The sequence below is a fragment of the Perca fluviatilis genome, chromosome 2 (genome assembly GCF_010015445.1).
Source record: "Perca fluviatilis chromosome 2, GENO_Pfluv_1.0, whole genome shotgun sequence".
Lineage (NCBI taxonomy): Eukaryota > Metazoa > Chordata > Actinopteri > Perciformes > Percidae > Perca > Perca fluviatilis.
In genome coordinates, this window is record NC_053113.1 from 36,775,107 (window position 1) to 36,799,632 (window position 24,526).

General features: G+C 40.0%; 1 protein-coding gene across 1 annotated transcript in view; it reads right to left on the minus strand.

The window, feature by feature from the left end:
* Positions 1-317: 317 nt before the first annotated feature.
* rpa1 (replication protein A1) overlaps positions 318-24,526 on the minus strand; it is a 32,854-nt gene continuing 8,645 nt past the window's right edge. The window contains 6 exon segments of the mRNA XM_039818908.1: positions 318-1,126; positions 8,977-9,063; positions 9,379-9,486; positions 12,943-13,119; positions 15,320-15,446; positions 23,491-23,639. Of these exon segments, the coding sequence (XP_039674842.1) occupies positions 1,022-1,126; positions 8,977-9,063; positions 9,379-9,486; positions 12,943-13,119; positions 15,320-15,446; positions 23,491-23,639 (753 nt within the window). The 3' untranslated portion in view covers positions 318-1,021.

Below are 24,526 nucleotides of genomic sequence, written 5' to 3' on the forward strand. Positions count from 1 at the left end.
TGGGAAGGTGCAGCCTCACTGATGTTCTGCTTTATTACAACATGAAAGTCAAGTTTGCAGGGGAATGTGTTGCACATCTGAGCAAAACCTGAGCAGATAGAGGGCATTGTGTACCACCCCTTGAATAAATCCCCTACACATAGCGCAACTCCTAAAATAACATTTCTGCATGTTTTTGTTTGCTTTTGACTGGCACAGGTTAGGATCAGGTGCTGTAAGGGATAGTTGTCTCAGCTCAATATATGTATACATTACTGTTATGGACTTCAATTAATACAAATAGACATCTGACAGAGAGCAAAATAAAATAGACAATAACTTGATAACGTCTTTATTTTCACAATTATCACAAAAAAACTGAATTACACAACACAGAAAACAGTTGCAGGCATTGTAAATATGGACAACACATTGTATCAACTTAAATAGACTGCAGTACATTTCCCATTAGGTCTGCACTGTGCATGTGTATATGTGTATGCAAGTATGTGAGAGACTGAGCAAAAAAAGAGTGGGAGAGTAAACGGTCTTATCAGGGATGTGCAGGTCCAGCCCAGCCGTTTTGAGTTCATGTCAGAAAGTGAAAAGAGCGCTAGCTACTGTAGCGGTCTTCTGCTTAAAGCAGCCGCAACCCACACATAACCACAGTACAGAACAACTGGCTGACTTAAGACAGACACAGTGAGGATTTCTTTTGTGGCTTACTGACCCACTCTCTGCTCCCCCACATAACACAAAAAAGGAAAAAGTCATTGTCCATTATGTTCACCAACAAAAAATAAATCATGCCACTATTCATTATTTCACAAAGGAAAAGTGAACAGTCACAATGAATTTGAGGATAACTCATTCACGGGGAATTTAAAAAAAAAAAAGACCAAAAAAGACCAAAAAAGAAAACTACACACAAATACTTTTGTAAGCAAAACTTTGTCATACATTTAGAGCTGTTTGTTGACTGTACAGAAACAAAAAAGAAAAAACAAGCAGAAACAAAATACTTGGCATAAATGAAAAGATCCTACAGAGCAGCCAGTTTCCTTATGTTCATGATCAACCTCTTGCTGTAGTCCTTATGGTCAACAGGCTTCACATCCATCACTGTAGCCTTGATCCTGGATTCATCCTGTCAGGCAAACGATAAGAAAACTCATTCATAGGACATACATTTCAGGCCAGCACATTCCGACGCATTTTCAGTGTCACCGCTGGGCCAAACAAAGCTAGTCCCACTGCACACATAATCACACAGATGTTTGTTGGCATATGATGTTAATACAGCTGATTTTTCCAACAAAATTCATAGTATGTAAAATGAGCTTGTATGAGCTTTCTTGGATTTAAGACTATAGGTTACATATCCATTAGGGCTGAAACGATTCCTCGAATAACTAGAATAATTTGATTACAAATAATGCTCGAAGCAAAATTCTTTGCCTCGTAGCTTCGTTAAATCAATGTAATTAAGGTTGTACGGCTCACTGTGTTTCCGCACGGAGGATTATTACTAGCGCACAAGAGGTTTGCGCTTCTGCGGACACAACACAAGCACAGACAGTATATAAACACAAGACTGACGGCCCAGAATACAAATGAAGGAAGACGAAAATAGCGAGGGTCTAAGAGGAGAGACAGGCGAGAGAAAACGACAGAAAGTTTGGGATCATTTAAAGATGCAAACATGCTGCTACATCACCTCTGTAACAAACATCCAGTGTACCCATCCATTCCACGGAGCCAACCCGACACAAGGTAGCTAACGTCTGCTCTGCTGCTCTCGTCCTCCACGCTGTTTACACAACTAGCCTACAGCATACTACTCTGCTAATAGCGATGTTTTACCAACAAGCTAAAACGAAAGCTGTCGGTTTGTAGTCTAACTGTTTATTAGTTGGCTTCTAATCTTTGGAAACTTAGCTGCTGCCGGAGACAAACCGGCTCCTCCCCACAGCATGGCTACTTAATATGCACGTAAATGACGTCATCATGCATTCTTTATTCTCTCTCCTCACCATAGATATATCTATGCTCCTCACTGTGCATTAGGCTTCTGAAAATGCGCAAAGACCCAGAGGCAAGAAGGGGAATGGGGTGAAAAATATTAACATTTGGCCCACCAAAAATGTACTATTGTAATGTATTTTGTTTTTAAGGGTCTTGGAATTTGGCAATAACATTTTTTGCTTTTTCTAAAAAAGGAAACCTGTCTTTTGTATATATAGAAGCGACAGGTTTCCTTTTTTTTTTAGTAAACAGCAATAATAAATATTTACTATTGCTGCTTACTAAGTATTTCTTACTAAGTGTTTCTTATCCGATTACTCGATTAATCGATGGAATAATCTGTAGAATATTCGATTACTAAAATAATCGATAGCTGCAGCACTAATATATATATATATATATATATATATATATATATATATATATATATATATATATATATATATATATATATATATATATATATATATATATATATATATATATATATATACTCCTCTATCCACCCACCCACCCACCCACTGGAAACCTACGATATATAGGCATCTTCCCTTCCCCCATGATAAAGTGGGTTAATGTGACACGTTTGGACTGAGTATGTGAATTGCGTTTGGCACAAGAAAGAGGCAGCTTTTAAAGCCATATCCACCTCCACAGCCGTCTAGACAGGGCAAGGTCATTTCTACCCAGGCCATTATTCTCTGCATTTGCACAGAGGTTACACTCATTTCATCTCCATTAATCCTCTGCAGCTCAACTGGTTTAATTATAAATCATCTGTCTTTGGACTGTGCCCACATTCTTTCAGAATAGCCCGTTCTAAATCTCTTTGCTCGTTTTGTATGATGCAAGAGAAATATGGACATATTAGAGAAAGACTTTATCATTATAGTTTGACATAAAGTAGAATTAACTGTCATGCTAAACCATGATATAGATAAATTAACGTGATACTAAAACTTTGGCATTGCATTGTACAAAACAAATGTGTCACTTCTGGCTACTAGCTTGGTGTGAGTCAGGGTTAAACACGTCTTTATTGTGCAGAAGAAGGAATATGTGTAGATTCAGATGGACTGAACAACCATTGGGGATTATGGCAATATCCTCAGAAAAGGGGTTAAGGTAACCTGTGGAATTTGTTACCATGAGTAACTATGAAAATATGGAGTCAAATTAATTGAATGTGTTTACGCTTGGCCATTAAAGCTGTTACAATGTTGCAATTACACTGATCAACAGCTAGCAAACATGGATATAAACATAATAAGATTTAAAATATTGGGGGTCAGCTTTGTCAGGCCTCAAGGATACACACATTGGTGCTCATTACGAAACGAATGTACGACAGAAAACAAGCGTAAATACGTCGTACGGTCATTTCCACGCAAAGCTCGGCATTTATCATTGTGGACATGAGTGGAGGCTATAGTTATGGTTGCAGTTGATGAATAAGATGAGAAGTGTGTGTGAATCTGTAAGCAGCCAGCATCACACAGCCAAGTTGGGTGTTGATCCACACTTGGACGACCTGTGCTGGCCCCCCTACCGCTATCACTGCCAGTGTGTGTATACACATGAGTACAAGAGGAACAACACACATTCATTTGTTCCATTGGGACCTTTTTTTTCCCCTAACAGCTTTAAACTTGCCAGAAACACTTTACAGAAAACAGAAGCCAAGGAAACTAACCATTTCATACCCGAAACAAGATTACAGCCTTTAAACAAGAGCAGCAGGGATGCAGTCAACTGAAAATTGGGCACAGACGCTCAGACACCAGTTTTTGATGAGTGACACAAAAAACAGTCAAATCTTCACTTTAAATCCCTAACATTGGTGCTACCTGTATATTTGATTATTGCACACACTGCTACACCAGTGGCTGTATGGTGGGATGGAAAATGAGCAGTACTCAGGAAAACCAGTATTGGGAACCACTTGGCTTGTCTACACCCTGCACGGTCACCCCAGAATAATGTATGTAAGAATTTATCATGGGATAATTGATGATCACATCTTGTAAGACAGAAAAGGAATTAGTGCCAACAGATATATAAATAATATTAGCTGAGTGATTTGAAACTGGGCCTGCAGTGGGCCAGTGCTGTGAAGAAAAGCCTTAAATGTTCAATATCAGCATTTCTGAGTGGCAATATTAAAAAGATTGCTTTTCGACAGCAACATCACATGTATAGGGATAGTCATTCACCCACTGACATCTTGAGAGCTACAACTCAATTACCTACACACAATATCAAAATAATAAATATTTTGAATGCCCACATTGCAACTTTGATTGATTTATTGATTTGTGTGAAAATAATTACATTATGCATTACTCTCACTTTTGTTACACTTAGTTTTGATAAATACACTAAATCATTGTGTAATTTAATAGCAAGAAACTATATCAAGTGGCAGAGCTTTTGGTTCTCAGCGGCACCCCATATTTATCCTTAAAAGGCTTTATTTATTTGAGAATTTTGATGCCAGAATGACATTAATTAAGCTTGAATGTAGCTTTGATCCTTAATGGGACACTCTGCTCTTTCAACAGTAGCTTAGGTTTTGCTTATAAAAAACGTCATGCATGTTTGAGTTTTTTGTTCGGTGTGATGTCGAGCAACAAATGCATCACAATACCTTCATTTTGATACTAAGGTCCAATAAATCCTGATAATGACTCTGTGGTTGTTATAAAGAAGTATCTTCTATGTCAGTGGTTCCCAACCTTTTTTCCTTGGCGCCCCCCCTACTCATGTCTAAGAAAAGCTGAGGTTTGGCCTACTAAGTAGCCTGCCTACAATTTTAAGCAAGAACAAAAATTATAGTTTTTATACAGACTTTTGTATAATTTTTTATTTTTTTTACCTCAACCTCAAACCAGATAAAGACTTGCGCACCCCCGGTGATCTTTGCCGCCCCCGAGGGGTGCCCGGACCCCAGGTTGGGAACCACTGTTCTATGTAATAGAGGGATAATAATCAAGTTAGCAGTAATTTAGTCTCTATTGATGACGATTCATTTACGAGATTGCTCCGGTGCCACCAGAAGATCCATGGGATCTTGTCTGTCATCTTCCTCTTTCTTTGTGTTGTTGTTCTAAACTGCAGTGGATTTCTGAGGACTATGGTTAACTGCTCCTCAGATCTCTGCAGGGTAAATCCAGACAGCTAGCTAAACTATCTGTTCAATCTGAGTTTTATGTTGCACAAGTAAAACAACTTTTGGAAACCACCACATACATTGTTAGTAAAGAAATGGCTCTCTTCTTACCGGGATATTGCTCAGCTAGAGCTCTCTACGGCACGTTTACATTATGCCAAAATCTCGAATATTGATTGCTGGTCAGAGCTATTAGAGAAAATAAATGAAATAATGTAGACAAGGTCAGACTTTTTCTATTGTTTACATTCTGATTCGTTTTATACATTTGCTTTATTTATATTTTATTTTTTCGGAATGTGCATCTAATGTATACAATGTATAATGTTTAAATGTTGTGCATATACCTCACTCAGTTTTTTTTTTATTATTATCTAGAATATTGTATTGACTTCTGTGGATTTTGTAATATGAAGGAGGAAATCAGGATGTGCTTGATATTTTCAAGTATGTTCAATGTCCCGCTTTGGGTTCTATGATGGAGGAAGGATGGACGGGTGGCAATGGGAAAGGGTTGAGAGGTAGTGTGTGTGTGTGTGTATATGTGTTGTTTTTTTTTCTTTTTAACTGTTTAATACCTTGAGCGAATCTTGTTGGGGGTGAGGTGGGATTTGGAGGGGGATAAGGGGAGAAGAAAAACAAGCATCAGAATTAAGCAACACTTTATTGTGCTTTTGTTGTATTTTCAATGATGATGTAATCAGCCTAAGGTTTCTTTTTTGTGAAGATGCTTCCTCTCCAATGTATGAATGATTGTAAGAAAATAAATAATTGATCACAAAAAAGGAAAAAGTTAAACAACTTTTGAACGTACACATGTTCCACTAAAACAAGTTCTTTTCCGAGGCTATTTTGCTGAGGCACTGTTGCTCCGTGAGGTGCTCAGCGCCTCATAAAACGATGGATTGGAAAGTTTGTAAGTACACCAGAAGTTTATGAACACTTGCCTGCTCTCTTCAGCTCTCTGTTGCTGCTGCTGCTACCTGCAGTTAGACGAGTGCTAAGTTAGGCCGTCTACAAATTACTACACCGAAAAGAGATAAAACAAAAATATTTATTAATTTAATGATTAAATAAAGGTAATGTCTCCAAACTTACCTCAATTATTACTTGTCTCCTGCTAGTTATACTACAGCACTTACTTTAAAAAAAAAGTTAAATAAAAAAATATTTTTGCTGCATCTCTTTTCGGTGTTGTAATTTGTAGACGGCCCTAAGCACTCGTCTTACAGCAGCAACAACAGCAGAGAGCAGAAGCCAGCAGGCAAGTGTTATTTACATAAACTTCTGGTGTACTTACAAACTTTCCAATCCATCGTTTTATGAGAGCATAACCTATTTGTACTACTTGTAGACGTTTGGTATCATTTCGGGCATTATTAGTGGGGTAACTTACGAGATACAAACGTGGGTCCATTAGCCCCTGCGCTAAGCTATTCAGCTGATAACGCTACTCTACGCTAACTCTCCCAATGTTAGACCCAGGTGAAAAAAGCTTCTGGGGGGGGTGTTTGGCTCGAGGTCATGGTGCAAAGGACCCTAGGATGAATTACTCCGAACCATCACTTTAAGTCTGACACGTCTTACCAAATTTGCAATTAGCCATACATTTTTGTAAAACGGCCCATATTTGAGCTTTATATAGTTGATTTCTCGCATAAAAAAGTCTCAGAAGTGAATTTGGTAACGAAACATTGCAGTGTCTGAAATATGAGATTCTGTCGCGTCTCTAATATGTGTGTGTGTATTGGGGATTCGCTCAACCAAGCAGCGCGCAGCTCATCTAAATATTCATGAGCATACCATATTTGGAAGAAAAGCTCTTGTTACAAATAGGGCCAACACACAGGGATGCATAAGGGCCAATAAAATATCAACCAGGCCATTTTCAGCCCAACCAATGTTACATACCCCATTAGGAGACCATAAGGAACAGTGTGAAATACCCTATATAATCATTCTATCACCCCTTTAAAGAATGCCAAAAACCAGACCAAGTTTTTCTCCAATCCCGGAAGGTTTTGTGGACTAGCCAGACCCTCCGTAATTAGATAGGTCATGTATTGTAAACGACTGCACCTAATGAACGTTTATAGACTATAGTGAAGTGTCACATTTTATGGTGATTTTCCATTACTCACCTCGTCTTTTTTTTTCCATTATGAAGAAGAAAAAAAAAAGTCCCTGGTACCTGCCAAGGTACTTTTTTTAGTATCACCTCCGTCGAGGTACCAAGTGAGCTGAGGGGATACCAAAAGGTGACGTGAAAACCTGCAGATCTACTGATCGGTTGGAGAGAATCCTCGCTAATCACTGCGTCATCATTGCTAGTGACAGACGGCGGTGTCCTGAACAAACCCACCATTTTTAACTAGTTTAGCCAACTGTGTTTTTTGTTTGCTGCCTCCAGCTTCTTTTGAAACAAAATTTGTCTTCTGGCTGTGGCAACTGATTCTGTGCCGAGAATCAACAACAACACACCTTTGATGTACGTGTGTGTGTGTGTGTGTGTGTGTGTGTGTGTGTGTGTGTGACGTGTGTGCGTGACGTTAGGTCAGGGCAGTTTTCCAGCGGCATCGCTATGACGACCAGCCACGCTCGCCTCAGGTACTAAATCTGCAATGGTAAAAAGGAGGATGGGGCAGCGCAGCCGAGCCGAGCAGAGCTGGTACTAGCAGTGGATAAGTGCCATTACAGCTGGAACGAGGTATGCTAATTTGCACAAAAAATTTATGGATTATCCAAATATTCTTTTGACCAACTAATTGATCAATTGTTTTGGCTTGAAAGTTGAATATGTGTGCATAAGGCTAAAACTGTGATGTCATTATTGCTATTATTACCTTCCTACAGCAAGGGCGACCTTTAAATGTGCTGACATTGTTTTCATGTCATCATGAGGGATCATTTCATCCTCCTCATGCCACTGTTGCAGGTTCTTGATAGATTTGCAAATGAAGGATATAGTTTCCTCAACTGTTCTGATGCACCTTGTTAGAGTTTCTGTCAAAAGTGTGATGCAATAGGATGGATAGGGGTCATTAACTGTTAAGGACCTGCTTTGTCCAACACCAAACATAAGCAACATTGCACACATTACAACACGTGAGAGCACGACACAATGGGTGGCTTGCAGCATTGAGAATGTGAGAATAAACCAAAAGTAGGGTTGCAGGTGTCTCTGTTGACGGAGTGTGGGGTCTGGAGGCAGCAGCCAATACATGCTTGCAGCAGTGCCATTGGCAGTTAAGATGCTGAGCTGAATGTGACAGACAGTGGCCTCTTCTGTGTGTTGAAGGCGGATGCAGCCTCTGGCTCGGCTCCAAACTTCCTGCTCAGAGTCCCAGCCCAATCAATTCTTTTATGTGCTTGCCTCAAAACAAACCTCTGTCTGTGTGGCCTACAGGAAACAGTGACCGCGACTAATCTGTGTGTGCACCCTTCACAAAGCCACAGAAAATGAGCAGCATTCTAGGACAAACACGCAAGACGCGCTTTGTTTTAGAGACTGTTCTGTCAGTCAAAATGAAAGCACGGTAGTTTTGTTAATGAACGGGGAAACTATCAAGGAGGAAAGACACAAACAGCTAAAAACATAAAGAACCCGTTTACCTGCTATGCATTTTGATAGGAATGATCGTGGTAAGGGGATTGAGGCTGAATAACTTTCTTTCCCTCCCGGCTTTATAAAAAGCATATTTTCTATTTTTGTACAGCAATACGGTCCGTCTACAAAGCATTATATGACGGCAACAAACCCGTAGGCATTTTATCACACCAATTACCATTCATGCTTTACTTACGTTATAAGTTTCGAGCTTGACTCTGCTGCGGAAGACAAAAGTGTTGAAGTTGGCTTGTTGGAAGACCTCGTCAAAGGCAGCTTCGTTCTGTAAGTGAGAAACATTTAATTGGCTCAATTTCAAGAGGTACATATATTGTTTTGATCAAACGTTAGTTTCATCAAAGTTTTAAGTGCAAATAAAGTGAAGTGTCTGATAACTGAAGACTGAAAAACAACAGTGATTTTCTAAGTAATTGTGCCTGGAAGAAACAAAGCACAGTAGGTGTCGTTAACACAAATTTGTCTTTGCAGGAGTGTGTGTTAGTGTGCATGACTGGCAGTAAAATATAAAAAGACTGAGGTTTGGCTTGTGCCCTCGCCATTTCCTGAGGTCAGTATTATATTCAGGAAGGAGTCTCACCGAGTCCTTGAGCTGCCCAAGGTAAGCTGCATTCTGGCCCAGGATGGCCTCTGCACTCTCCTGGAAGCAAGTCACCCATTGGTTGTCTGCGTAATCTGCAATGTTGGCCTGTCGGATTATATAGAAAACAAAAGGCAAACTTAAATAGCAAGAAAAGTTACATGCATATACACCAATATAGATCAATGTATTTGTGTGTAAATTATCTTTGTTTGTTGGTAGCATTTGCTGGATGCTTAAATATGGTATGCTAACTTAACACACATTCTGCTCTTAAGAAATCATTATATCTTTATTAGCATCTACACTGTTAGCAAGCTTGGCAAAACAAGCATAGTCACGGTGCTCTTGTGATGCATACAGTGGAAGCAAATTCACAGCTTATGCTACAGCTTGTGAAGAATAACAATGTTGACTGGTGAGTGGTACAAAACAAAAGCCGCTTATTTCAGATGCCTGGCTGCAATTGCTCTGTTGCTGACGGATAGAGTTTTTGTATTTAAATGTTGTCATTTGTTCTTTCCAAATAATGTTTGTTTGCGAACAAGCAGAGAAAAAAAAAAAAAAAAAGGCCTGTATTTGTGTTCCTCGCTGCACTTTCTGTAAATTGACTACCAGCAGAGTATGGAAAGCTGCAGCAATTAACCAAACATGTAAGATCTAAACTTATTCCTTGTTGCGTTGTGTCACAGAAATGGCAGAGTTGCCTTTAAATGTCTCTAAATTTAACTGCAACAAGCAGACTGGGGCAATGTTGAACCAGAGGGGGTGGGCCATAAGGGGAGAAAGGGGCTAGAGTCTCGGGAGACAGAATAAGGAGACTAAGTTAGGAGAACAGAAAGATGAGGCAATGAGAAGGACTGGAGGGATGATACGCATGGCCTCAGCAGAGGCATCTGCTCAAGACAAAGCAGGAAGAGCAGAGCATTTAAAATATGTGCATTAGAATATATGCTTCAGGGTTCGTACACCTTTTCCAAGGTCAAATTCAAGCACTTTTCAAGCACTTTCAAGGTCCATTTTAAAGTTTTTTTCCAGCACCTTACCTCACGTAAAATATATACCAATACATAGTCAAAATTATTATTTAGTGTTTTTGTCACATTAAAAAACAATGCTATAAACAGCCAAAATTGTGTTTCGTAATAGCAGAAGGATCAGATATTTAAGCAAAACAGTTTTATTTTTCAAAATGTATCACTGTCTAAGGAGACTTTGCTATCTAACCTGCCTGAGTCAATGTAAAAAAAAATAAAATAAAAAATCACTCGACAGGTTCACTTCACTAACCCTGAATTATCACCTTTAAAATGTTTAATCTCTTTGTGGTTCATAACATAACATACAGCAAGACAGCTATGGAGAGTAGCACTGAGTGGGAGGATCTGAGCCAAATAACATGCAGCTGGGTCATTCTGGGTCACAATCCAGGAAAACTGTTGGTGCAGCCTCTTAGATTTTGCTCAAAGTTTATGCTACCCTTAAAGGAACACGCCGACTTATTGGGAATTTAGCTTATTCACCGTAACCCCCAGAGTAAGACAAGTTGATACATACCCTTCTCATCTCGTGCTGTAACGCTGTCTGACGGTTCCAGCATTAGCTTAGCCCAGCACAGATCCTGCAGGTAACTGGTTCCAACTAGCCTAACTGCTCGAATTGTGACAAGTGACAAATAATACCAACATGTTCCTATTTACATGTTGTGATTTGTAGTATAGTATAGTGTGTACAAAAACGTAACATGAGACACAGCCATCTTCTAACAGTAAACAAACCGGGAACTATATTCTCAGACAGGCGCTTGCGGCGCATATCCCTCCGCCGCAAGTACTATATTCTTCCCCCTGAGAATATAGATCCCGGTTTGTTTACAGTTAGAAGACGGCTGTGTCTCATGTTACGTTGTTTTTTGTACACGCTGTGACTCTATAAATCACAACATGTAAATAGGAACATGTTGGCATTATTTTGTCACTTATTCGGAGCAGTAGGATTACTGGAACCAGTCACCTGCATATTCTGTGCTGGCCTGATGCCGCTGGAGCCGTCAGACAGTATTACAGCACGCAAAGAGATGAGAAGGGTATGTATCGACTTGTCTAACTCTGGGGGTTACGGTGACTAAGCTAAATTCCCAATAAGTCGTCAGTCTTTTCACCATTTTTTTTCCAAATCTAGGGCATGCTGTAAAAACTTGTAATGGTTCAGTCATATTGACATGTTTGTCTTCCACCCTACAAAGTTTGGGCTGCCTATGAATTAATGTCCAAATATTGCTTCCCAGATAATGTGATTTTCAGGCTGTAAAACTGAAGTAATTTAAAAACTACGAAGACATAGGATTTGAACAGAAATATTTTACAGGCCTTGGTTTTGGGACACATTCTTGATATATACAAGGTTTGAACTAAATCTGAGACCTGTATTTCAATTATAACCCAGAAGACTGACAGTGCACAGGCACCCGCCTGATATATTAATTGAAAAATAAATATATTTCATTGCCAAGACATATACATTTATCTACTGGAAGAGAGCAGTGTAAATAAGGCCATCCTCAACCTTACAGTAGGCTACTTGTATGACACTCCATCTGACACTATTTCTATTCAGCAATCAACGATTGTTGATATGCAACCGGGCTAACGTTAGCAGGTTTTAATTTGTGGGTAGTTAACGTTACTGTGATGTAACTTTGACTATATTCATTGCATATTCCACAAATGAACTTGCTATAACAGACATACAATACTTACATTACATTATCACACAAAGTACTCTCAGTCACTTAGCCTGCGAATTCTTAGCTATAAGTTACTAGCGTCAACAAATAGGCGTTAACTGGCGCTAACGTGTACAGTAGGCTACTTGAGTTGGCTTACTTGAAACTTACTTAATGTGACTTGAGAGCACAGACTCGCCCATAGTAAAAAGCTGCAAGTCTTTTTTGCAGATTTACAAGAGGCAACTCGTAGGGTTTGTCCCCGTTTAATCCATAATTTGTATTTTTCATCACCAACATTCATTGAAACGACAACCTGCCGGCAGTGATATTATGAATCCCACTATGGCCACGCCAATACCCGCCCTTCGATAGCATTTATTGGCCAGGTGTCCATGATGTTTACGCAAGGTAACGTAAACCCATTTGTACAGGTCCTATCCCCTGACCAATTGGCTATCCTAACCTTAACCTCTCGAGGTGAAATGCCTTACCCCAATCAATCAAGCTGCTTCCTAGGAGGGGGTCTTGGCGTGGTGGCAGATCGCAGTCACACATGCACAAGCGAGCAGGTGTAATTTTAGGCTCTCCAACATTTTATTTCTACATTTAATAAACGACCAATTCAGTCAGATAGGTATTTGTTGTGAAAGAAATACAGTTACAATTTCAAGCATTTTATCCAAAATTCAAGCACTTTTCAAACCTTGAAAACACAACATCAAAATTCAAGCAATTTCAAGGATTTCAGGCACCCGTACGAACCCTGATGCTTGTATGGGAGTGCATGTGTGGCACAACTGGAAAAGTTTTAGGGAAGCCACCACTTAGTCACTTACTGAAAGGATGAGGCGGTACTTGAAGTTGGGGAACTCTTTGTCACACTTTTCACAGCGGAACATGCCATTATGTTGGTCTACCACTTTTTTGTTGCATTCCTGGCTGGGACAGGCCTGGTAAAGGCAGTTTTCCTTACGCAGGTACACTATGGTAGCTATGCAGGTGTAATAGTCGGCCTAAAAGGGAATATAAACAAACAAAGATGCATATAAACAAAAGGTTCAGTGCAGAATAATGTTACTGGAATGTGCTGCTTGCTCAATGTCTTCTCTCTCTCGACCTTTGTGCTTTGTATGTTAAATATGTTGACTGCTGAAAACCAGGAATAAAACAGCATGGCATTAACATTAAGATGACATTTTAAGTAACATGTAATGGTGTATGCAAACAGTCAGAAAGCGACATTTGTGTAGCAGATGCAGAAGTTACACTCCCAACCAGAATTCTAATGGCTCTGACACAAATGCAAACTAGTTAGCGAGCTGCTGCGCTTGTGGGGGGGAAACAGGCAGACTTTTGAAATCGGCTGCACATAAACAGCCTTCAGGAAACATTCCTAGTCGGAATGGAAAACCCCCAACCAAGTGACATGAATTTCACATTAGATAAAAATAGATTAATACAAGAAGCAGCTCTGGATGTGCTTAAATGTAGGGGGAAAGTTTCAACATGTTTGCAGATGAGTCACATTACCTCTCCTCCTCTGGAAGAGTTGGCAGGCCCTAATGTACAAGATAGTTGTTGCACCCTAAAACCCCACCACCCTTCCCCCCTCCTACTAACCCTATCATTGCGTTAGTATGCGAAAGGCATTCAACCCCAATTAACTTCCAAAACAAGTCTATTGATTTTTATAACTAAAAAGCCCTTACATGTAGTGAATGACAGCAACAAAATAAGAGAAAATCATCCTGTGCCCACACCAGGAGCCACTGGCTGTTTTTTTAATTACCGATTTGATTTACCAAAAACAACCCAGACATCAACCTCTGTTTTTTTTCAAAAGGAGGTGCAATTAATCAAGTTAAAACCTCTTCAATTAGTGTGTGACTGACCAGGGCTGAAGATGACAGAAGAACTTGTTTCTAGCCACTGTCAGAGGCCTTTACAAATGCAGTGTCAAGCCAACGAGAGGAGGGTGACCACTTACTGTCAGAGAGGGCACGGGAGCAACGTGGAAACTTGAGATTGTGATTGTGACACAAAGTCTTTGTGACAGGCACAAATAATTGCAACAGGCTTTGGTAAGAGGGGGCTGACCTCCATGCCCCTGTGTACGGGATGTCTCAGAGGGGTTGAGGGTGGCCTTGGCTCAACTCCTTTGTCAGTACCAGGCCTTATCACACGCCATGCTGATGAGAAGCAAGAGTCGCCATAGCCTAAGGTCAAACCTTTCCTCCTGAACAGCAGGGAGCCAATGCCACGAGAAGCCCTTCACCTGACAGAAGGCTAATGGTAACAGTCAGGATTTGGGGTTTGAAATTCACTTAATTGAGACTTACAGATAATGGCTACTTTGGTTTAATCTATGTATTTTTGCATTTTTCTTTGTTTTCTAAGGAATTATGGGCCCTCACATCTTTTTTGAGCTTCCAAATAGAAAATAGAGCAAAATTGTTCTTCTTGTGTCTTTTGTTGCCCTATCATAATCCCTTGCATTAAGTGTCCTAGTCTTAACGGGATATTCTCATCATACTGTGATGATTTCTAATGCGGAGCATGTTAAATTATATTAAATTACACAAGTTAAGATCGCCACACAGGTCACATTATCTGCTCTAGACAGTTTATACACTTCTGTGAGCACAATTTCCCTGCACAGTATAAATGAAAAAAGGGGGAATTTAAAGAACACATATTACTTTACTTCCGAGGGCAGTAATTTCATTACAGAGGGCAAATAATAGAGCCTATGCAATATTAGTAATCAATACTAGAGATAAATGTGACTTTCACCATGAACATACACCAAAGACTGTGAGAGGACACCCACAATACAGGGTGATTAATGAGCAGAAGATCAGAGTGCGATTTTTAAGCACACATACCCGGTGGTGCAGTGATTATATGAGTCAATGATTATGAAGATTCATCACGTTGGCTCTCAGCTAAAAGTACCGTCGCAAAGCAAAGCTACGAGTGACAAGGTTACATTGTAGCCAGACTGTAGAGACACGCATTGTGTACCATGGGTTTTTCCAATAACAAATGCAGCTTGACTGCGAGCACTTTTATATCTGTTGTTTGGAATTCAATGCCAGTCTTGCAGTTTGTCCTTGTATATCTTCATAGGATCATCCTTGAATAACAATATGTCTGGGGTTACCATATCTTGAATGTTTGAGTGCATCAAGGCAAAGCTGAGCATGTGTATACCTTGTCACCATGTCCCAGGTGCTCCGTCTTAACGTCAGACAGAGTCTTCCAGTTGGTTAGTCCTCCCCCGCTGCCTTTCACCTCTGTCAGAGACTGTCCATCCATGGCATGACCCTCCTTGTCATACCTATGTGAAAAAGAACAAATACTTAGTCACAGTCAACCAAATATAGCTGTAGGACTACAGCTAATTCACATTTGAGAAGTGGAATATTTGGCCTTTTCACTTCACACAAAAAGAAATTGTCTTAAATGCTAGATTATTATATATATTTTAGTAAATAAATCATACAGTACAGTACCACATTTACCTAGAATAATTTTTTCCACTTGATAGATTAATGATGTTGGTATGCTGAGGCCTACTTTTGGACTTTTTGTTTTATTTTTCTATACATCCAAACCAGAGCAGGAGACAATACTCTGCTGTTTACATGACCTTCATCAGACTGCATGCTGTGCATTTAACAGTTGGCTTAAAAAACAAAAAATGATTGTCCCAGGCAGAGCATCCATTTGTGTTTGTCAAAGCAAGGATGCCTCATCTGAGAGCAAGGCAAGCTGAGAGGCTTGTGAAATGAATCAACAGCAGAGGGACAGATGAGCTGGCCAGGGTCAGGGCTCTTACGGGGATATCAGGAACCCATTTTCTCCCAATGTTCTCGGTAATTCAGGGAAGACAATAGGAAGAAGAAGAGGGATAGAAGGGTAGAAGGAGAAGAAAGATGGGTGGAGGTAAAATGCAGTTGAGGGGGGGGGGTGTAACAGTTTAAAATGGTCAGAGGGATCAATAGAGCTTACTAATCTGTTGGCCACAAGGCAGAGTGGCGCACAATGGGGAGGTCGGGTTGTAAATACAGCGAGGGCATGCCTTGCTCCTGGAGGCATGACTAATTGAAAATTTCCCCATTAACCGTTCAGACGGTGGCCAAAGCAACACACAGGCTGCCAATTTCTCACACCTATTGACAAATGTGAGCAAATCTTTGTTGGCACCAGAATGCTCACTGGTGTACCTGCACTGCTCTGCTTTAATTGTGCCTGCACCCAGTTAGGAATTTGAAAAAAGATATGACAGATCAAATCAGACAAAATGTATTTTGACAAATCAAATCAAGACAAAAAATGGAGATGCAATTTTCTATCATGGCTCAACCTCTCTCCAAAGACAGAGGTTTTACAGAGGAGAACAATGCAGTTACAAAATAGCTGAGATAATTAAAAATGCATTGCATTTAAAAAAAAAAGAAGAAGATAAGACTGCAGACTAGAAAGGCTGGTGTGTTACGTGGCTGATCTGGACATCTGATTTGACAGGTACCCAAAAGGACTGTAAGACACTCAACGAGAAACCCCTGTGACAGCATCCAGGTTTGGACCTGCTGCTGTTAATCATAGACACGGTGAGGAGCACAGGAAAATGCCAGAAATGGCACGGCTGACAGCGATCGTGATGAAGGAGACAAAAAGAGGACAAATTAGACCTGGCAGAAAATGTGCAACAGTCAACTGTAAGCAGGCAGATCCCAGCTTAGCTTAGCGTGGCTTCAGTGAGACAAACTATCTGCAGGAACACCGAGATAGAAGACTGGAGGTTGGCAGACATGCATGTGCATGCCATAGACAAGTCAAATGTCAGTGTGTCAATGAACAAGGACAGGCTAGGAGCAGAGATGTGTCAGAGCAAGAGGCAAGAGGCATGAGGGGATGATGGGAAAGTCTCAGTAAGCAGTGTTCTCGGCTCTGGGCTAAAAGTTTTATGCAAATACACCACAAACACAATTACTCCATGTTGTGTGTCACATGGTGGGAGCCACTTCATCTGAAGTGAGTGACATGTGGTCAAAGAGTGAGCTACCAGTAACTTAAATAACACCACAGAAGTTGTTTCATCTAATGTAAACACTAGGGATGCACCGAATATTCGGCCACCGAAAACTTTCGGCCGAAAATGGCCCAAAAGGGCATTTTCGGCCAAAATACTTTTATCACCGAAACAATACGGCCAAAAATGTTGTGATGACGCAAACAGAAACCGCGACCTGCACGTGTGTCAGTACCCGATCCGTTCCACCTGCAAAGCGTCTCCTAAGCAAAGAGGTTGAGACGGACCACGGAGTGAAAACAATGAAAAGTACACTCTTAGAGTCTGTCAGCACACGTTTCAGTGAGATCTATTCGGATCCTCTGCACTTCATCGCGACTGTACTTGATCCGCGTTATAAAGACCATTACTTGGATGCAGAAATAAAGCAGGGCGCATGAGAAATGATCCAGGCCGCAATGGATGCGGAGAACCCGCGTGGAGACGGAGCGCGCACGGAGCAGCACCCAGCGCAGGAGGAGATCAGAGCGCAGAAAAAAATAAATAAATAAAGACTCTTCTCTCTGCACCAGATGAGGGGCATGCACCCTCGTTGTCTGATAGAGTACAGGCCAAAAGTTTGGACACACCTTCTCATTCAATGCGTTTCCTTTTTATTTTCATGACTATTTACATTGTAGATTCTCACTGAAGGCATCAAAACTATGAATGAACACATATGGAATTATGTACTTAACAAAAAAGTGTGAAATAACTGAAAACATGTCTTATATTTTAGATTCTTCAAAGTAGCCACCCTTTGCATTTTTATTAATAAGGGAAAAAATTCCACTAATTAACCCTGACAAAGCACACCTGTGAAGTGAAAACCATTTCAGGTGACTACCTCATGAAGCTCATTGAGAGAACACCAAGGGTTTGCTGAGTTATCAAAAAAAGCAAAGGGTGGCTACTTTGAGGAATCTAAAATATAAGACATGTTTTCAGTTATTTCACACTTTTTTGTTAAGTACATAATTCCATATGTGTTCATTCATAGTTTTGATGCCTTCAGTGAGAATCTACAATGTAAATACTCAGAAACACATTGAATGAGGTGTGTCCAAACTTTTGGCCTGTACTGTATGTTCAGTGAAATCCTGCAAGAAAGTGCCTCAAATAATAATAATAATAATAATAATAATAATAATAATAATAATAATAATAATAGGTAAGCCATTCTGTTCTTGGCTACTGTATGTGACTATCAGATTGTAGCCATATTTCTTCTAGATATTTTTTTAATTAAACTTTAATATTAATTTACACAATTGCAATGCCTTGATTTTAGTAAAGTTAGTACACAGTCATAGCCATAAATGCAATGGTACTAATAATTGGCTTAATTTCTTTCGGTGTTTCGGTCTTGGTTTCCTCTTTTTTCGGTTTCGGCCAAGAATTTTCATTTCAGTGCATCACTAGTAAACACGGATGAACATACGTTTTCCTTTATTCTCATTTTGAAAGAATTAAAGCAAAATGTTTATTTCCCCTTATAATGGACAGATCACACAGGCTGCAATTATAACATTTGTGTAAGAACACTGTAGAATATAAAAGGCGAGAATACAGCAATCTAATGTTTACATGTCATTCATACACCCTAGGACAGTTCTGCATGCATCAGTAAACTCACCACTGTGTCACAATAGTTGAATTTTAATGAGTTTGTGATATATAGAGCTCCACCGAGTATGTATATCATGGAAAAACAAACCGGAAAGTTATTGCAATGCTACAGTATTTTTCTTGCAAAACAGGATTTAGTGCAGTAAGGCACACTGAACATCCTGCTAACCTGTTATTTGACCTCAGCATACCAGTATGAATAAAATAAATAAAATAATAAAATATCATATTGGACAAGTTATGAATCTCTTTAAGAAGGGGTTACAGTTCACAGCTTTGTAAGGCTTCATCTAGACTAGATCAGTCTGTCCAGCAATTCACCGCAGGGTTGTGCCGCAGCGGGAGTGTCACTTAAATGGCCCGTTTGTGTGACGTCCTGTTGTGATTTTTAACCCCCAACATGGCACAGGTAGACTATTTAACAATTATTGTTTTCCATCAGATCGTTTATAGATCTCAACATTTCCGAGAGAGAGAGAAACTGTGCTTTGGCCTGGAGCTTTTTGCAGGAACAAGTCAGCTGTTATACAAACTCCTGGGCAGTAAAATGTTTGCGTTTTGTTTTTTACCCTCATAGTTGTTTTTTTTTAACTTTCCTGTGGCAGCAGAGATGTTTACTGTTTACCATAAAGGACTCTCACAACGCCTCAAAACGGACTGCCAAGTCTGATTGAAGATTACATGATTGGCCACCGCAGCGTGAACTCTGATTTGCGTCTCCCCAAAGCTGAATCCGTCTAAACTTATTTCGTCCCCCCCCCTGCGGCCCCCACCGCCACAGCCTAAACACACTATCACCATTAAAATTGAACAGTAAGACTTGCGTTTTCGCCAGACTGGCTGAGTGTGTGTAAACCTGGCCTAAACCTTCTGTAAGTTCTTCAACCTAAAATGTAGCTTCCATCAGAGTATCTTGAGTTAGAAAAGCACTGAAGTTATAAATTGTATGGCTGTCTGGTATAGGGCTGCAACTATCAATTATTTTCATTATCGATTAATCTGTCCATGGTTTTCTCAAATCAATTGTTTCGTCTATAAAATGTCAGAAAATAGTAAAAATGTCCATTTTAATTTCCCAAAACCTAACCTAAAGTATTGAAAGTGCTTGTTTTTGTCTAACCAACAGTCTAAAACCCAAAGACATATAGCTTACTATCATACATGCCAAATCTGCAACTGGAAAATAATTGGGCATTTTTGCTGTATTGACAAACAAACAAAAACATTAACTTAATAACTTAGTGCTAATTAAATGACAGCTCTGTATTCCACCCTGCAGATCCAGTAAAGCATCTGGGGTTGAGTGCCCAATGCTATTTCAACAGCAGTGACTGAAAAGAGCCACACAAGAGAGGAATTACTCACTTTGTCAGACACTTTGTTTGAAACATTCAGTAAGTCAGTTACTACCGTAATTCAATTCAGCTAACAACTCAACACCAGTAAATCAGCTAGTAATTCCGTTTTTTTTTTTCCCCAATCAGTCCAGAATCCAAAATAACACTCAATTAAATACTAAGGCATCATGCACACTAGACTGCTGTGTGAAAGCTTGTTTGCTTCTGGGCTGACATATCTACTGCCACATCTATATGCTGTGGCCTGTACATGTGGAATACTGGATTCATAATAAGGAAGACAGAAAATGTCATCTTGGACTTGGGTGAGTAAAAAGAGTCTGTGGTGAATGCTGAGGTTAACAGCATCAAGCATTAAGAATAAACATGACAAAGTGTGGTTAACAAAAAAGGGACGGTATGGGAAAAGGCAGCCTGACCATCTCTAAATGTGCTGTTGCCACCTAATGGACAACTGCATCTTCACAGCTCGATGGATGAAAATGTGAAGTTAGATTTTTACGCTGATCATTTTCACAAAGAGGAACTAAGTGTAGGTTTCATGTCAAGTTGGCAACCTGTGTCAATAAATAAAAAATACGGTTAGGGCATACAGCAGCACATGCACACTTACAACACACTAAGACCCCAGAATAACCCAAGATCAAGATAATTAGTGCATAGTGCAGCAATCTTATTTATAAGCACATTGAATAGTGCTGAGCGCCACCATTAATTCTCTGCATGAGTTTGAGTTAATAGCCCAACAAGGATAGACTATTCATTTGAGGAAGTCCCAAAGGCCTGCGCCAAAACACAATTAAATTAAGACGCCTCTGCATGAGTAAAACAATGATGTTTCAGCAGCCTTGGCTGTACAGTGAAGGCATATCTTTGTTCGGTTGAGGAAGAAAAAAGCTTTGGGTTCTTGCGAGATTAAAAAATAATCATCAAAAGATTCATTCAGAGTTTAAATTGATTTGCTCCTTTGTTTGGTTTTCCATAATTCACATCTTGGCTTACAGAACAATTTGTGGACGGCTACCATCCTGAGACCTAGACTTCAGCAGCACAACAAAACACACAGCTGGCAGTCTTCCAATGAAAGCACACACTAAAAAATTATTTGTCATCACAGGATATCGTCGCTGTAATGCAGCCTTAAAATAAAGATTACCAACTAAGGAGGCTATTGTCTTCATCCTCCTCACAGCATGAGGCTGGCTGGGACGCAGCTCTCAGACATGCTGCATAACAAATTTTTCTTCACCACGGTTCTCACATGGATCGAGAGTAATGAGTCAGGTCTGGCCTCCGTCCATCTGTGACTTTCAAACTGTTCATTAGCGGATGCCTGCGAACATGCAGAAACCCATTGTCCAAAGAGGATCCACATGGGCCAACACCTCTTCTGCAGTGGATAAAGCAACATAAGAATTTAAGGGTCATTATCTCTGGCTGTCCAAGTGAGAGGTGATGGGAGAATGTGGGGACCAACCTTTTTTTCATTTAAGAGAAGAGCGCACAGGAAGTATTAAAAGTCTATGCTCCAGCAGGGATATGGAAACGCAATTACAGCCATAATGGTGTTCAGGTAAAAGAAAGCAGAAGACCCAGGAGTGGTACTGATAATAGAGCACTTTCTACCGCAATGCAAATAGAAAATGATCCCATCACAAAATTTAAAATAAGAAAATATATTCAGAGAAACCGGATGCTGGTGCTAAACTATCATCCAGATATTTCTGTGAGCCAAGACAACTGATTAAAGGAGGCATATTTGAGCATAATTTGTGATTTGCCTCTTTCTCACCTGCAAAGTAGAGTCACATTCACTGCTCTGATTATGCAGATCAGGTCTTCTGATCACTTATAAATACACACAGCTACATTTGTCAAGGCAGAAAAAGAGACTACATTGGACTGGTCGTTAAATAAATTTGAACTGTTTACTGTCTTTTATTCCTCAGTGCAGAGCGGGCACTGGCATTGGGAAGTAAATAAATAAAACTCCTGGGATGGAATCGATTAGATTTCCACTCACAAATACAGACATTTGCTATCATGTCAGCAAGGAGGGGCACACACCGCTTGTTTAAGAAGGCTCTATAAGGACAGATCAATCAGTGTCCCTATGAACCTTGTCATCACACACCGACTAGGGGATGTCTCGGTTTAAAAATAGTTAACAAAAAAAGTCTTTTACCTCTGACAAAATACATACATTCATGATTATGGTTGGTAATGCTGTGCACCAGGGAGAGGTAATAATTTAGAAAATAAGGAATCGAGAACTGGAACGAGCCCAAATAAAAGATCAAAGCTTGAGTCTTCAATGTTTCCATCATACCTGCAAACTCAGAAGGGCCGAGTTTGCTGCTGTCAGGTGTAGTGTTAACTAGCGTCCCGTACGGCGATGTTTCAGTTCCCTCTAACATCCGTTTTCGGAGCATCAGAGAGAAGCGCAGGCATTTAAGTGGCACCTAAATAAGGCACCAATATCCGAGTTGCTATTCGGGTGGGGGGACCCGCATAGCACCTCGGATATTGGCCCCCAATAAAAACTCTTCGGATCTACACGATTCACGTGATGACATTTTCCCATTCAAAACGGCGATTTTCGCCAAAAAGCGACTAGTTTGCAGGTATGTTCTATATTCCATTGTAGAAAAGGTCAACCAGAAATATTCAAGGAATAGAGTCACATGCCTTAATTGTGTTGGTGTACTATCCTACAACTCTGCATTTGGCTGTAGTACTTCTTTAAAAAAAATTAAACAAAAAATCAACTATAGTGCAATGTGCATGACAACATGTACACAGATAACCACTCAGATTTTAAAAAGACAAAAGTTATCTTGGCTAATTTCCACATAATCCTGTGTTCAAATGAAAACAAACTACAAAACCACACATACACACCAAGGCAAAAAGAATGCTGCAATCAACATAATCACACAGATATTAGTCTGGATTTCATTTAATCTGGAAAGGCGATTAGGGGCATAAAAAAACGCATTTCCACAGATTTATTATGATTTCCATTTATATGTAATGCTTCAATTGAAGCAACGCGCCACATTGCAGCTAATGGGGGAAAACTAATCTTGATAATGAGAGTCAGGGCATGCACTATTGCAACCATTTAAATCCTTTGAGTTCTTCTACTTTAAGAGTTAACAGTTTACAGCGGGGGAAATAAATACGAAAAAGCCTGCAGCCGTTAAATGTATACCATGTTTCATACCTTCTAGGAAAACACTTTGTCATGAGTACGCAATTGCTAGAACACAGGAGCAATTTTCTGCACTGCATTATCTATGAACGTCAGGCTCACTTACCAGCCTCGGAGCTTATATGCCTCAGGGATGTCGGGGTTGATCATCAGGGTGCTGCTGAAGGATGCAGAGAGGGACCGGCCTCCAAAGTCTGAAAGCTTTGCCCCCTTAATGGCTACAATGGGCTGTCCATTGGCTTCAAACTTTTCTGCCTACACAAAACAAGAGATATGGACAAAGGACAAACACTCATAACTCTTGTATTTGTCTGGATTTCATTTCTTCAGTTTTTTTTGGTAGATCAAGCTACGTCTTGGTTCTTCGTACAACGAGAAAAAGCACCTACAGAATCTAATGGTGCTGTGAGGTGGCTCATAATGACAATGTTAACATTCTGATGATTAGCAGCTATTATGCTTACCATCTCAGTTTAGCACGTTAAGATTTGCTAATTAGCACTGAGCATAGCGCTACAGCTGAGAATGATGGGAATGCCATTTAGTATTGCAGGCATTTGGTCATAAACCAAATAATCTGACAAACAGATTTTGACATGATGGTCATGGAAGATGAGAAGTTAAGGGATCACCAAAGTTATTACACTTTATCCAGTGGGGAACATGAATGAGTGTACGAATGAGTTTTTTCACTGAACAAGAGGAAATGTCTAGGGATAGCCCATATCCGTAGGATTCATCATCTGGGGACCATGAATTTTAATCCACCCAACAGTTAAGATATTTTATTCTGAACCAAAGTGGTGACTAGAGCGACCAAGACATCCCCATCTCTAGAGCCTCGCAGTTTGGAACTATGAACACATTTCTTATTAGTTCAGTTCCAAAATTCCAAAAGAAATGTCATGTCATTTGATTTTCAGTTTCGTAGATTTCCAGTGCTCTTTACTGAAATAACCTGAGGACAACAACTGAGGAAAACTAAGAGAGAGAGAAGGGGGGCAACAGTACTGCTTTCAGAGACGGGGGAAAATATCTCCAATACTTGCTTTTTGGCATTGCCATTGTTCTTTATAAAACTATACATCTTGTGTACCTCAGGAAGTCCCTGTGGAAAATGGGTATATGTCAAACAAACAGGG